This window comes from Pristiophorus japonicus, chromosome 4 (assembly GCF_044704955.1).
Source record: "Pristiophorus japonicus isolate sPriJap1 chromosome 4, sPriJap1.hap1, whole genome shotgun sequence".
NCBI classification, from domain to species: Eukaryota; Metazoa; Chordata; class Chondrichthyes; family Pristiophoridae; genus Pristiophorus; species Pristiophorus japonicus.
The window spans coordinates 267,519,066-267,534,993 of NC_091980.1; the positions used below are offsets into that span (position 1 = coordinate 267,519,066).

General features: G+C 44.5%; 1 protein-coding gene across 4 annotated transcripts in view; it reads left to right on the top strand.

Annotated features, from left to right (window-relative positions):
- The window catches only part of LOC139263400 (spermatogenesis-associated protein 7 homolog), a 98,339-nt gene extending 84,978 nt beyond the window's left edge, over nucleotides 1-13,361 (top strand). For 3 of the 4 annotated variants that reach the window (XM_070879440.1, XM_070879437.1, XM_070879439.1), the window contains 2 exons: nucleotides 3,137-3,194; nucleotides 11,938-13,361. In XM_070879440.1, the coding sequence (XP_070735541.1) occupies nucleotides 3,137-3,194; nucleotides 11,938-12,699 (820 nt within the window). In that variant the 3' untranslated portion in view covers nucleotides 12,700-13,361. The remainder of the gene's footprint in view (nucleotides 1-3,136; nucleotides 3,195-11,937) is intronic. The other variant, XM_070879438.1, reaches the window with a different exon arrangement.
- The last annotated feature ends 2,567 nt before the right edge of the window (nucleotides 13,362-15,928 follow it).

Consider the following 15,928-nt stretch of genomic DNA (forward strand, 5'->3'; position numbering starts at 1 on the left):
GGACCGCTCTCCTTTTTGCAGCGCTTCCTTCTCCGTCCAGCTCGTTGGCTACAAAGTACTGGTCTAGCCGTTCGACATAGGCTTCCCAGTCCTCACCCTCCGAGAACTTCTCCAGGATGCCCACAGTTTGCTGCATCTTTGCGTTGGATTCGTATACTCGTCGCTAGTTATTGGTGTTCCTAACACAAATGAGACTGCACACAAGGAGGTTAAAGTAACAGTGACCTCAGTCTTTATTAAGACACTCCAGAGTGATTTATATACAGTGCTCCCAAGGAATGCTGGGATCCCTTGGGACTTCAGGGGATGCGCTCCCTGGTGGCGGAACATGGGAATGCATGCTTTACAGATACACAATAATAATCTTGTACGTTTCGATAAGATCACCTCTCATTCTTCTGAATTCCAATGAGTAGAGGCCCAAACTACCCAACATTTCCTCATAAGTCAACCCCCTCATCTCTGGAATCAACCTTGTGATCCTTCTCTGAACTATCTCCAAAGCAAGTATACCCTTTCGTAAATATGGAAACCAAAACTGCACGCAGTGTTCCAGGTGTGGCCCCACCAATACCCTGTACAATTGTAGCAAGACTTCCCTGCTTTTATATTCCATCCGCTTTGCAATAAAGGCCAAGATTCCATTGGCCTTCCTGATCACTTGCTGTACCTTTTGTGTTTCATGCACAAATACCCCCAAGTCCCGCTGTACTGCAGCACTTTGCAATCGTCCTCCATTTAAATAATAACTTGCTGTTTGATTTTTTTTCTGTCAAAGTGCACAACCTCACACTTTCCAACATTATACTCCATCTGCCAAATTTTTGCCCACTCACTTAGCCTGTCTCTGTCCTTTTGCAGATTTTGTGTGTCCTCCTCGCACATTGCTTTCCCTCCCATCTTTGTATCGTCGGCAAGCTTGGCTACATTACACTCAGTCCCTTCTTCCAAGTCGTTGATATAGATTGCAAATAGTTGGGGGCCCAGCACTGATTCCTGCGGCACCCCACTGGTTACTGATTGCCAACCTGAGAATGAACCATTTATCCCTACTCTCTGTTTTCTGTTCATTAGCCAATCCTCTATCCATGCTAATATATTACCCCCAACCCCGTGAACTTTTATCTTGTGCAGTAACCTTTTATGTGGCACCTTGTTAAATGTCTTCTGGAAGTCCAAATACACCACATCCACTGGTTCCATGACTTACATATCAAAAGGGACCTATAGCCTGAATCGGGCGGACGCTTTGGACACCCGATGGTAGGCCCCTTTTAAATTGGAGCCAGCTGCATCGCTGGTGTTAACTGGGCGATAAGGCTACCAACCTCATTTTGAGGCCGTTACAGCCCTGTTAACGCCTGGCAAAGGCTGTGAAAATCGATGCCCCCCTCTTTAGATTAGGGGAAGTTTTGAATGTTTATTTATGAATACAGCGTAATACATTTGCATTTATGATTATGATGAATGGCTTACCTCAGTGCTGGTAAATTTGGAGATCATCCCTTCCTAATTTTCGCATTTTGTAATATTTTTCAAAAAATACAAGATGATTTTAAGGTAATTTGGCTCATCTTGCAAATATTTTAAAATTTGTGTTAGATTGACTATCACTTTGATCATGATCGTCAACCATTTTGACCTGGCTGTCTCACAATGCAATATACTGTGCAGATCCGTCATCCAATTTCCTGGTGATCCCAGAGGGATAGGCACATACAGGTGGATTCAATGTTTCTGGCAACCATCCCAAGTGAAAGTTACCAAGGGCCCAAGTTTCCACACGCGCCTAGAACGGTGCAGTCCCGACCTGGACGCCCGTTTTTCGCGCCACAAAGCGCGCCTAAAAAAATCCTCGGTATTCTCCACCTCCCTGCAGGTCCTCTGGCCCTCGGCGCAGCGCAGTAGGAGCTGTGGGGGGGTGGAGCCAGGTCCCTGCGCTGAAAACAGTGCCGGGACCTCTGCACATGCGCTACAGTGGGCACGCAAGTGCAGTAGCTCCAGGCGCCCGAAACTGTGGGAGGGGCCCGAAGCACGCAGCCCCTAGCCCTGGCCAAATGGCCTCACTGGGGCTACGTGCATAAGGCTCCTCCCACGGCCAGCTCCTGCTTCTTCCCCCCCCCCCCCCCCCCCCCCCCGACCAGACCCGACCCGACTCCCGCCCCCCGACCCGACCCCCCCCAACTGGACCCGACCCCCGCTCCCGCTCCTGCTCCCGCTCCGCCCCCCCCCAGACTGGACCCGACCTGACTGGCGCTCCTGCTCCCGCTCCCCCTCCCCGACTGGACCCGACTCCCGCTCCCGCTCCGCCTCCCCGGTCCCGAAAGGCCTGCATGAAGCACTTTCACACAGGTAGGAAGATGGTTTATTTAATCTTTTCTTTGCTTATAAATGTTTATTCAGGTTGGATTTATTTGTATAAGTATAAATAAGGATTTATTGTAGAATTTAATGACTTCCCTTCCCCCCCCCCCCACCTCTTTCTGGACGCCTAATTTGTAACCTGCGCCTGATTTTTTAATGTGTAGAACAGGTTTTTTTTAGTTCTACAAAAATCTTCACTTGCTCCATTCTAAGTTAGTTTGGAGTACGTTTTCACTGTGGAAACTTTGAAATCAGGCGTCAGTGGCCGGACACGCCCCCTTTTGAAGAAAAAATTCTGTTCCAAAGTAGAACTGTTCTACCTGACTAGAACTGCAGAAAAAAAAATGTAGAGAATTGCAATTTCTAAGATAGTCCGTTCTCCACCAGTTGCTCCTAAAAATCAGGCGCAAATCATGTGGAAACTTGGGCCCCAAGTATTGTACTCTTGATACATGAACAATAATTCTGATAACAGGCAGCTTTGTTTCAATAGCTTTCCTTAAACTTTTTCTTTCCTGGTTTAAATTTGGTAAGATTTCCAAATATAATTCAATTCAACATTAATATTAAAATAATTCGGATGATGACGAGGGTTTCTCCCCACCCTGACTTAGTTACTGGTTTAGTATTTTTAATCCAAAATATCACTGTGAAATCACTCGTTCTAACCTTTTAACCTAAAATTATGGAAACGAAGTTCAAACTGAATTATGAAGGTGATAATACAGTTCTGCATTAATAATAAAAAAATATATTTTAATCTTTTATTCAGGGTTTTGGAAAGAATATTTGAACGTCGAATAGAAGAAAGCAAGCATCGATTAGATGAAGTGAGTATATATCTCAGGGTTCAATATTTTCAAAAAATGCATATATGTTTTATCAAATGGGAAAAAAATCTGTAGTTTTCAAATGGGAGGTTTTTTCTTCCTCCACTATACCTGTAGGGATTGAGTCCTTCCAAGGGTGTAGTTCCACTGGCGTTGATCACCCTCCGTATTTCGACCAAGTAGGCATTAATCACTTGTGATCCTTGACGATGTGTCAGCAGGCTATTCAACTGCTGTGAGAATCACAACAAAGCCCATCTGTTCACACTGATACTCACACACAAACACCTCCAGCATGGATTGCTGGATAGCTATCAGACTTTGTCATTTTTAGGTTTGATTTCTTCCATCTTTTTCTTTGCCGACCTTCCAAGCTCAATATTACATAAACTCAAACTCCTCCGGGACTCTACTGCTTGTATCCTACCTTATACTAAATTGTTCATTTCCATAATCCCCTTGCTGGCCTCCATTAGCTATCCTTTCCTCAGCTCATCAACATTAAAATCCTCAAACTGAAATCTCTCCTTGGCTTTGCTTCTCCTTTCTCTGGAATAGACTTTTACTACTTTGTTCCAACCTTTAAAAAATCAATTTCCACCATTCAGTCCCTGTGAGCCCTAGTGGGAGTGCAATGGTATGCAATCAGCCATTATGTAATTTATTTTGACCCATTGTCTAACTGCATAGCTGCCACATCAGCTGTTGGCCTTTATCTCGTGAGCTTCTGTATTGCCGTATATTCATGGTGTAGCAATATATCACTACTGAACTAGCACAACATGTTTAGAACAGACAATAAAGGCAATTTGGGACTGTTGAAAATGCTGGTTACCATAGTAATTGTGTCAGATGGCTGAGCAGATGTAGCTCATTAAATTCCAATCAGATATAAATTTTCCACAGGCCTGGCTACAGATGCATATTTTTCATTCTTTAAACTTCAATAAACTGATGATGCATAATAACTAATTGTTTACTCGTATGTTACTTTAAAAACTTTTGCTCAAACCTTTTTTAAAAGTAATCACATTGCAAAGCATCTTTACTTTATAATTTCCTACACCATAGGCCAACAACCTTTTTTTAAGTTGGTGCTTTGTTCCCTATGTTTAACAGAAATGAACACTGGGACTTGCAGAGAAACATTTCTATGCAGAGATGTGCATTAACATGTGATTTCCTGTTTACAGAAAAAGTTACTTAGAAAGGAATAGGTTTCTGTTATGTGGCCTGCTACTAACAATGTCATTCTGAATTATGGAGTCCCGTAAATCTCCGGGGCATTGTTAGGACTCTGACTGGGCAAGGCTATGAAGGAATGGGATAGTCCGGAGCCTAAATTATTCTTGGGGTAAAATGGCAATAAGAGTATTGACACTTTCCAGGAAATATAGGGAATCAAGATAATTTGGCGATTGCTAGCGCTGGAAACAGAGCACAACCGAAGCCCCAGCACCAGAGTGGGGGGGGGGGGGGGGCAACTCTGCTTGGAAAGGTTAACATAGGGAGTTCTAACTGAGTGTGGTTTTTCATATATTTTTTTGCACCTCTTACTACTTTCTTTCTATCCCTTTGTTGCTTTTTATAGCTCTCCCAGTAGGCTGGATTTCCACTTTTCCTTACATTTGTACAAGCCTTTCTTTTTAAGCTTGATACTGTCTCTTATCTCATTCATTGACAATGGTTGCTGTTATGTATTTAACCCCTTGTAACCTGCATCACACCTGACCACCAGAGGGCCTACCAGTTGGAGTCCCAAGGGATCCCAGCATCCCTTGGGAGCACAGTATATAAGCAGGCCACCCACGAGGTACCTGCACTCTGGAACCTTAATAAAGGAGCAAAGGTCACACTTGCTCATTACACACCGTACTCAGTCTGACCATTTATTATAAGTGTAACAATTGGCGACGAGGTAACGAACAACCACGTGAAAATGCAAAGAACAGTCGATATCCTGGAGAAGTTCTCAGAGGGGGATGATTGGGAGGTCTTCGTGGAGAGACTCGACCAATACTTCATGGCCAATGAGCTGGAAGGGGACGAGAACGCGACCAAACGAAGGGAGATCCTCCTAACTGTCTGTAGGGCAACAACCTATGGCCTCATGAAGAATCTCCTGGCCCTGGCAAAACCAACAGAGAAATCTTACGAAGAACTGTGTACGCTGGTCCGGGAGCACCTAAATCCTAAGGAAAGACTCTTGATGGCGAGATATCGGTTCGACACGTGTCAACGAATGGAGGGCCAGGAAGTGGCGAGCTACGTCGCCGAACTAAGGCGCCTTGCAGGACATTGTGAGTTTGAGCGATTCCTAGAACAAATGCTCAGAGATTTTTTTGTACTGGGCATCGGACATAAGACAATCCTTCGCAAACTGTTGACTGTAGAAACTCCGAATCTGAGTAAAGCCATAATGATAGCCCAGGCATTTATGTCCACCAGCGACAACACCAAGCAGATTTTGCAGAACAAAGAAGTTTTGGCCAGTACTTTGCATAAAATAATGTCGGTTTTGAGCAGAAATGTACAGGGCAGAACATACACGCCAGCTGCTGTGGCCCGACCTCAATTGACCCAGAATCCATCATCATCTGTTAATGTGAGGCAGTTAACACCCTGTTGGCGCTGCGAAGGTATCATCGGCCCCATCAATGCCGCTTTAAGCACTATGCGTGCAATGGCTGCAGATCAGTGGGACACCTCCAACGAATATGCAGGCGAGCTGCAAAACATGCATACCACCATGTTGCAGAGGAAGATCGATCCACAGTGGATCAGACGGAATTGGAAACTCGTACGGAGGAGGCAGAGGTATACGGGGTACACACATTCACGACAAAATGCCCACCAATAATGTTGAAAGTTGAACTGAACAGCATTCTATGGAGCTGGACATGAGGGCAAGTCAGTCTATAATGAGTAAAACGGCCTTCGACAGGCTGTAGGGAAAGAAGGCACACAGGCCCAAGCTCAGCCCCATTCACACCAAACTAAGGACTTATACAAAGGAACTAATCCCTGTAATTGGCAGTGCTAAGTCAAAGTCGCCTATGATGGAGCAGTACACAAACTCCCGCTGTGGATTGTGCCAGGGGATAGCCCCACGTTGTTTGGCGGAAGCTGGCTGGGGAAAATCCGCTGGAACTGGGACGACATCCGAGAGCTTTCGTCCGTCGACGACACCGCATGTACCTAGGTTCTAAACCAGTTCCCATCGTTATTTGAGCCAGGCATTGGAAGCTTCTCGGGGGCGAAAGTGCAGATCCAGTTGGTTCCCGGTACGCGACCCATCCACCACAAGGCTCGGGCGGTACCGTACATGATGCGTGAAAAAGTTGAGCTGGACAGGCTGCAATGCGAAGGCATCATTGAGCCGGTGGAATTCAATGACTGGGCCAGTCTGATTGTTCCGGTACTCAAGGAGGACAGTACGCTTAGAATTTGCGGGGACTATAAAGTAACGATTAACCGTTTTTCGCTGCAGGACCAGTGCCCGCTACCCAAGGCAGACGACCTATTCGTGACCCTGGCTGGAGGGAAGACGTTCACCAAGCTGGACCTGACCTCGGCCTACATGACGCAGGAGCTGGAGGAGTCTTCGAAAGGCCTCACCTGCACCAACACGCACAAAGGTCTGTTTATCTACAACCGGTGCCCGTTCGGGATTCGGTCGGCCGCAGCAATCTTCCAGCGGAACATGGAGAGCCGGCTAAAGTCGGTTCCTTGCACAGTGGTCTTCCAGGACGACATATTGGTTACAGGTCAGGATACCATGAAGCACTTAAAGAACCCGGAGGAGGTTCTCAGTCGGTTGGATCGCATGGGGCTCAGGTTGAAACGCTCCAAGTGTGTTTTCCTGGCACAGGACGTCGAATTCTTAGGAAGGAGAATTGCAGCAGACGGCATCAGACCCACTGATGCCAAGGCGGAGGCCATCAAGAATGTGCCACGACCACAGAACGTGACGGTGCTGCGGTCGTTCCTGGGACTCCTTAACTACTTCGGTAATTACCTGCCTGGGTTAAGCACCTTGCTAGAACCCCTATATGCGGGAGACGACTGGGTATGGGGGAATTCACAAGAGGTTGCCTTTAAGAAAGCCAGAAACTTACTGTGTTCTAACAAACTGCTTGTCCTGTATAACCCATGTAAACGATTGGTGTTAGCTTGCGATGCATCGTCATACAGGGTCGGGTGTGTGTTACAAAAGGCTAATGAATCGGGAATTTTGCAACCAGTTGCATATGCATCCAGGAGTTTGTCCAAGGCCGAAAGGGTCTACAGCATGATTGAAAAAGAGGCTCTGGCATGCGTTTACGGGGTAAAAAAAATCCACCAGTACTTATTTGGCCTCAAGTTCGAGCTTGAAACTGACCACAAGCCACCCATATCGCTATTCTCGGAAAGCAAAGGGATTAATACCAATGCCTCTGCCCTCATCCAAAGATGGGTGCTCACGCTGTCGGCATACATCTATGTAATCCGCCACAGACTGGGCACAGAGAACTGCACAGATGCTCTCAGTCGGCTACCATTGCCCATCACCGGGGTGGAAATGGCACAGCCAGCGGACTTGCTCATGGTCATGGAGGCAATTTGAGAACGAGAAATCCCCGTTACGGCCTGCCAGATCAGGACCTGGACCAGCCAGGATCTTTTACTGTCCCTGGTTTAAAAAAAAACCTGTGTCCTCCATGGGAGCTGGTCCAGTGTCCCAGTAGAGATGCAGGAAGCAATGAAGCCGTTCCTCAGACACAAAGATGAGCTGTCCCTGCAGGCGGACTGTCTTTTGTGGGGCGATCGCGTAGTCTTTCCCAAAGGCAGGGACACATTCATTTGCAAACTGCACAACACCCACCCAGACATCGTAATGATGAAAGCCATAGCCAGATCCCACGTGTGGTGGCCTGGCATCGACTCAGATTTAGAGTCATGTGTGCACCAGTGCAACACTTGCTCTCAGTTGAGCAATGCACCCAGAGAGGCACCGCTAAGATTGTGGTCCTGGCCATCCAAACCGTGGTCGAGGATCCATGTAGACTATGCGAGCCCATTTCTAGGCAAAATGTTTTTGGTTGTCGTGGACGCTTATTCAAAGTGGATTGAATGTGCAATAATGTCTGTAAGCACATCCACGGCCACCATTGAAAGTCTACGAGCTCTGTTTGCTACGCACGGCTTGCCTGATGTCCTAGTCAGAGACAATTGGCCTTGCTTCACCAGTGCTGAATTCAAAGAATTCATGACCCGCAACGGGATCAAACATGTCACATCCTGCCCCATTCAAGCCCACATCCAACGGCCAGACAGAATGGACAGTTCAGACCATCAAGCAAAGCTTGAAACGCGTGTCAGAAGGCTCCCTGCAGACCCGGTTGTCCCGGGTACTGCTCAGCTACCGCACCAGACCCCACTCACTCACCGGATTCCCCCAGCTGAGGTGCTCATGAAAAGGGCGCTTTAAACAAGGCTCTCTCTTGTCCACCCGGATCTACATGATTACGTGGAGGACAAGTGGCATCAACAAAGTGTGTACCATGACCGTGCAAATTTGTCACGCGATATTGAGATCAATGATTCTGTGTTTGTGCTCTCAATTATGGACATGGTCCCAAAAGGTTCGCTGGCACAGTCACAGCCAAAGAGGGGAGTAGGGTATTTTAGGTCAAACTGATCAATGGACAAACACACAGAAAACACTTGGACCAAATCAAATTGCGGTTCACCAATAGCTACGAACAACTTGAAGAGGACACGACCAACTTTGACCTTCCAACACACACACACACACAAGTGACTAACATCACAGTTGACCACAAAACCGAACTCATCATCCCCAGCAGCCCGGCAAGGTCGGCTGCCCAACAGCCCAATGAAGCGACCCACCCACACCAGCATTTGTACCGAGACGATCGACAAGGGAGCGCAAGGCCCCAGATCATCTCACCTTGTAAATAAGTGTACTGTTGACTTCACGCGGGAGTGATGTTATGCATTTAACCCCTTGTAACCTGCATCACACCTGACCACCAGAGGGCTTACCAGTTGGAGTCCCAAGGGATCCCAACATCCCTTGGGAGCACAGTATATAAGCAGGCACCTAAACTCGGAACCTTAATAAAGGAGCAAAGGTCACACTTGCTCATTACACACAGTACTCAGTCTGACCATTTATTATAAGTGTAACAGTTGCTTAACTACACAAGTGACCCCTTTGCCTTTTAGGTGTATGTACTTGTTTTGTATTATACCTAAAACTATTTTGAATACTTCCCAATGTTTGTCTATAGGTTTACCAATTAACAGTTGAGCCCTATTTAATGTGGTCAGTTCATTTCTCATCCCTTCGAAATTTGCCTTCCTTAAATTTCAAGCCCTGCTTTGTGATTCTCCCTTCATCCTCTCAAACCTAATATCAAATTTAATCATAACATGGTTACTATTCCTAAGATGTTTCCTTACCATCAGATTATTAACTAATTCTGGTTTGTTACACATTACCAAATCTCGTATGGCCTACTTTTGTAAGTGGGAAATGTAGTGACTGAGAACTGGCTGCAGGCCAATTTGAGTAGGCACCACATATGCAACATGGCAGAATCAGCCGTAAACTGGCCAGATAATAGGAGTGGCCCAGATAAAACACATTGGGTAGAAATTTGTTTCAGCCCATTTTTGGCCCAGACTCGGCGCTACAGAGGCAGCATGCGCCCGAACCAAGAGGCGCAAATATCGATAGAAATTGATCCTCGGGCCTCATCTGAATAATTAGGGTAAGATGCTGGCAGTGGTCACACCACTATAGGCAACTCACCCGACAGGGAACAACAATGTTCGGCTGCCTGCCTCACCAGCAGCGTCTCTCAAATAGGTCCTGGGACGGCGTGGGTTGGAGTGTACTATCGGGGGGGGCGGGTGGAGGTAGTCAATCACGGCACCTGTGGAGTCAGGGGAGCATTCCCACTCCCCTTGGCTCTACAGGAAGGTTTTTTTTAAACAATGAAATTATCAGACTTGTCTTTTGTTGGCGGCCACTGAAGAATCCTGAGGCCCAAAACGCCTCCCACTGATTGGAAGCTAATTTTTAAAGGGGGTCCTTCAAAAGGCGTTGGGCCCCTTGAATATGTTAATGAGGGCTTAATGCCTGTTTTAGAAGTCCACACGGAACACCTCAAAAATAGGCAAGCAACCCCACTGCTTAATTGGTCTGCTTTGCGCCCATTTTATGCTCAAAAATAGGTGCAAGGGATACCAATTTCTATCCCATTACTTCATCATCTGTACTTCAGCAGTTTGGAGATAGGATTTTTCTTTTCACTGGCTGAAGCATGCCTAATTGAAAGTAGCACTAGATCAGAGTGAAGTAATAACTACATTGATTGATGTATCATTGCCAAGACAGCAAGACAAAAGAGTGTTCTGTAAAAAAATGAAAACTAGTAAAGGAAAAAGATTAATGTCTACTGCTAGTTTTATATCAAATGATTGCACAAAGGAAGGTCAGGGCTTTTTTCACAATGCACAATATACTTCAGTCCTGGCCACATAGTGCATTGGCCCGTAATTTCCAAAATATTTGCACTAAAAGAATGGTGTAAATATGGCATTATGCTGATTTTCGGTTGAAAAGATTGAGAAAATTGAAGATTTTTAGCCTATGCCCAAATTTGCTCAATGTTTCATATTGATTCCGTGAAACCTCTGCTGAAGCTCTGCCACTCATTAATGTAACCCTGTCCCCATGCAAAACTGCAGCCTACACAAATTTCCTGAATTTATGCCATTTTTGAATGCGCTGTAAACTTACGCCTAAAACTTTAGGTGCAACAGGACTCAAAGTCGCATTTCTGATGTTTTATGGTGATTTTCTTGAATTCTCCACGGGATTGCTCAGGTTAGATGCAGGAAGAATGTTCCCGATGTTGGGGAAGTCCAGAACCAGGGAACACAGCCCAAGGATAAGGGGTAAGCTATTTAAGACCGAAATGAGGAGAAACTTCTTCACTCAGAGAATTGTGAACCTGTGGAATTCTCTACCACAGAAAGTTGTTGAGGCCAGTTCGTTCGATATATTCTAAAGGGAGTTAGATGTGGCCCTTCCGGCTAAAGGGATCAAGGGGTATGGAGAGAAAGCAGGAATGGGGTACTGAAGATGCATGATCAGCTATGATCATATTGAATGGTGGTGCAGGCTCGTAGGGACGAATGGCCTACTTCTGCACCTATTTTCTATGTTTCCACGTTCAGACCTACAATGTATTTTCTGTATCTTTGAATGAATCTTTATGGCTTCAGAATGGTTTGCACTAAAAATTGAAAAACTTCCATACCTGAATTTTCTTAAAGATGTTAATGAGATATTTATTTACAGCACTTTTTAATACTACCTAAAATGATCTTAAAGGCATAATTGCAAAATTAAATTATTACAATGTTTTGTTGTAAGCAATAGCACCTTACAGTTTAACTTGTTGCCACAACCTAGAAATTACAGTTGCTGTCATTAGTAGACGAACACTTATTATGTTCATTTGCATTCTTTTATCTGCTGTTTCAATGTAGGCATTAACGTATTTATTTTACATGGGTAACATTTCTGCTAACATAATGGACAAAGGAATGTCATTAAGTATTCTCTGCTAATATTTCCAACTAATTTCTGGGATCATAAGGTTTCTCATCAGCTTTTTCTTTCAATACTAAAACTGATAATCTACTCCTTGTGTTAATTTTGCAGCAGAAATTACGTCATATGCTGGATGAGCTAAAAGAAGATTTGGGCTGTAAACCAGAAAAAAACTGGAGGATCAGTGGTTGTGAAACTGTATTGGAAGGAACTGAAATGGGAGAATTAAATAATTTTTTGGAAAATCCCAGGTTTGCACATGATTGGAGGGAAGATACCAGTAGGACTGCCAACATTTCAATTGACAATGAAAAAGATAAATCATGGGATCATAGACTACATGGAAATTTTAACACAGATATCTGTTACAACCAGAATGTTACCGAAAACAAATGTTCTCATGATTCTTTGGAAAATCCCAGGTTTGCACATGATTGGAGGGAAGATACCGGTAGGACTGCCAACATTTCAATTGACAATGAAAAAGATAAATCATGGGATCATAGACTACATGGAAATTTTAGTGCAGATATCTGTGACAACCAGAATGTTACCGGAAACAAATGTCCTCATGACATTTGTGGAGAACAAATCCAGGAGGTTCAGGACTTGGAACAAGATCATCGTCTGTTTGCAAACGGTGAGGAAAACCATGGAAGTTTACAGGCTGTGGACCATTCAGGCCATTCCACAGACTATGGTACTGATTTTGATGGTACAGCAGAACTGACAGAGATTGATAATCTTGCAGTGTCTCTTAATACTGTTGATGTTAAGGAGTACTGTGAACTTGAAGATGCTCAGAATGGATCTGCGTTAAGTAAAGATCCAGAAACAGCTTTTGATGATGGTGTTAATTTGTCATGCTTGTAATTCACTGTGATTACACATCTAACAGTCATGGATCATAACAGAATTCTACATCCTTGTGATCTTAACCTGTTCCTGTCACTGAGTTGGTTATTGACTTTAACAAAGTTTTCATCAGAAGCTTTTGGGGCATTTTTCCTGAAAAAAAATCTATGCTTCCTCTGCACTGTGCAATATTTAGTGCAGCATTTCTAAGATCTAGTATATATTCTACAACAGTTGTTAAGATAGTATACATAACTTTGTGCTTGTGTAAATGAGTATCAATCCAGTTGTTTTGCTTTAGGTATTGTCTCCAACTGCTGCATCACAAAAAGTACCTCTCACATCTTCCGGAGTCTTGCACAGTTCTCTAACTGTAGGAAAAGGGAGTTTTTTTTTTTCTTGAACTTTGCCACGACTGTTTCTCTATAATCAGCTGCGAAGAGGAGTGTGAGAGTTATTCACTGTCTCTAACCATGTTCCATGTAGCCGTTCTGAAATCAGGAGCTTGCATATTACGCCTCAGATGCAAACCTGAGTGTCCTACTCTGTGATGCAGTATATTGGTATACCAATTAGATCTAACTTCAAATACTTTATAGTAAAGTAAGTCAAACAAGTATTTGAATGTAGATACAATGCAAAGAAGAGCTAATATTTAAAAAATAATCACGATTGATCCAGTTTTTGTATTCTTGTTCCTTGAAAAGGGAGTGCATTCTATTGAAGTGCCCCATATTCCTAAATTCAGTGAAGGGAGATATTCGTACAATAATTGGCACCCCTTAGTCCTTTTCTCTGCTCTGTTTTTTGCTTCATAACTGCTCGTTTAAGGCATCTTGGGAGTAAATGCTGTGTAGACCTCTTCTTTGACAACATAAACATTAGTTTGACCTCAGCTGGAGTATTGTGTCCAATTCTGGGCACCACACATTAGGAAGGACGTGAAGGCTTTGGAGAGGGTACAGAAAAAATTTACTAGAATGGTTCCAGGGATGAGGGATTACAGTTATATGGATAGACTAGAGAAGCTGGGGTTATTCTCCTTAGATCAGAGAAGCCTAAGAGGAGATTTGTTCGAGGTGTTTAAAATCATAAAGGTTCAGATAAAGAAAATAAAGAAAAACTGTTTCCAACAGCTGAACGGTTGATAATCAGAGGGCACAGAATAAAGACGATTGGCAAAAGAGCCAGAGGTGACATGAGGATTGCACTGGATTGCTCTTCGAAAGAGCCCGTGCAGACTAGATGGGCCAAATGGCCTCCTTCTGTGCTGTACTAGTCTATGATTCTATAAGGCAGTGGAGTGTGGGGAGATTTTCCCCATTCATGATATCAGATGGTAGAAACTGATTATGTCGCAGGACGGGTAGTTCATAAAATTATAGAAATTTAAAGCATGGAAGGAGGCCATTTCGGCCCATCGTGTCCACGCTGGCCAACAAAGAGCTATCCAGCCTAATCCCACTTTCCAGCTCTTGGTCCGTAGCTCTGTAGATTACGGCACTTCAAGTGTACATCCAAATACTATTTAAATGTTGTGGGCGTTTCTATCTCTACCACCCTTTCAGGCAGTGCGTTCCAGACCCTCACCACCCTCTGGGTGAAGAAACTTCCCCTCAAATCCCCTCTAAACCTTCTACCAATTACTTTAAATCTATGGCCCCTGATTGTTGACCCCTCTGCTAAGGGAAATAGGTCCGTCCTATCTACTCTATCTAGGCCCCTCATAATTTTATACACCTCAAAAGATCTCCCCTCAGTCTCCTCTGTTCCAAAGAAAACAAAGTTGGCCTATCCAATCTTTCCTCATAGCTAAAATCCTCCAGTCCAGGCAACATCCTCATAAATCTCCTCTGTACCCTCTCTCGTGCAATCACATCTTTCCTGTAATGTGGTGACCAGAACTGCACGTAGTACTCTAGCTGTGCCCTAACTAGTGTTTTATACAGTTCAAGCATAACCTCCCTGCTCTTGTATTCTATGCTTCGGCTAATAAAGGCAAGTATTCCATATATCTTCTTAACCACCTTATCTACCTCGCCTGCTACCTTCAGGGATCTGTGGACATGCACTCCAAGGTCCCTTTGTTCCTCTACACTTCTCAGTGTCCTACCATTTAATATGTATTAACTTGCCTTGTTAGCCCTCCCTAAATGCATTACCTCACACTTCTCCGGATTGACTTCCATTTGCCACTGTTCTGCCCACCTGACCAGTTCGTTGATATCTTCCTGCAGTCTACAGCTTTCTTCTTCATTATCAACCACACAGCCGATTTTAGTATCCTTTGCAAACTTCTTAATCATACCCCCTACATTCAAGTCTTAATCATTGATATAACCACAAAAAGTAAGGGACCTAGTACTGAGCCCTGCGGAAACATCCTTCCGGTGATAAAAACACCCATCAACCATTATCTTTTGCTTCCTGCCACTGAGCCAATTTTGGATCCAACTTACCACTTTGCCTTGGATCCTATGGGCTTTTATTTTCGTGACCAATCTATCATGTGGGACGTTATCAAAAGCCTTGCTAAAGTCCATATACACTACATCAAACACGCTACATCAAATGCACTATCCTCATCGACCCTTCTTGTTTACTCCTCAAAAAATTCTATCAAGTTTGTCAGACACGACCTTCCCTTAACAAATCCATGCTGACTGTACTTGATTAATCTGTGTCTTTCTAAATGAAGATTATCCTGTCCCTCAGAATTTTTTCCAATAATTTTCCCACCACTGAGATTAGGCTGACTGGCCTGTAATTATTCAGTCTATCCCATTCTCCCTTTTTAAACAAAGGTACCAAGTTAGCAGTCCTCCGGCACCACACCTGTAGCCAGAGAGGATTGGAAAATGATGGTTAGAGCCTCTGCTATTTCTTCTTTTGTTTCTCTTAACAGCCTGGGATATATTTCATCTGGACCTGGGGATTTATCAACTTTCAAAGCTGCTAAACACCTTAATACTTCCCCTCCCTCTCACTCGGCAGTCAGGAGCGGGAGGTCGAGAATCAAGGTCTATAAAAGGCCAGGAGCAGCGGCAGTCAGGAGCGGCAGTCGGGAGCGGGAGGTCGAGGATCGAGGTCTATAAAAGGCCAGGAGCAGCTGCAGTCGGGAGCGGGAGGTGGAGGATCGAGGCCTATAAAAGGCCAGGAGCAGCAGCAATCGGGAGTGGGAGATCAAGGATCGAGACCTATAAAAGGCCAGGAGCAGTGGCAGTCAGTGGAGGGACAAAAGTAAACA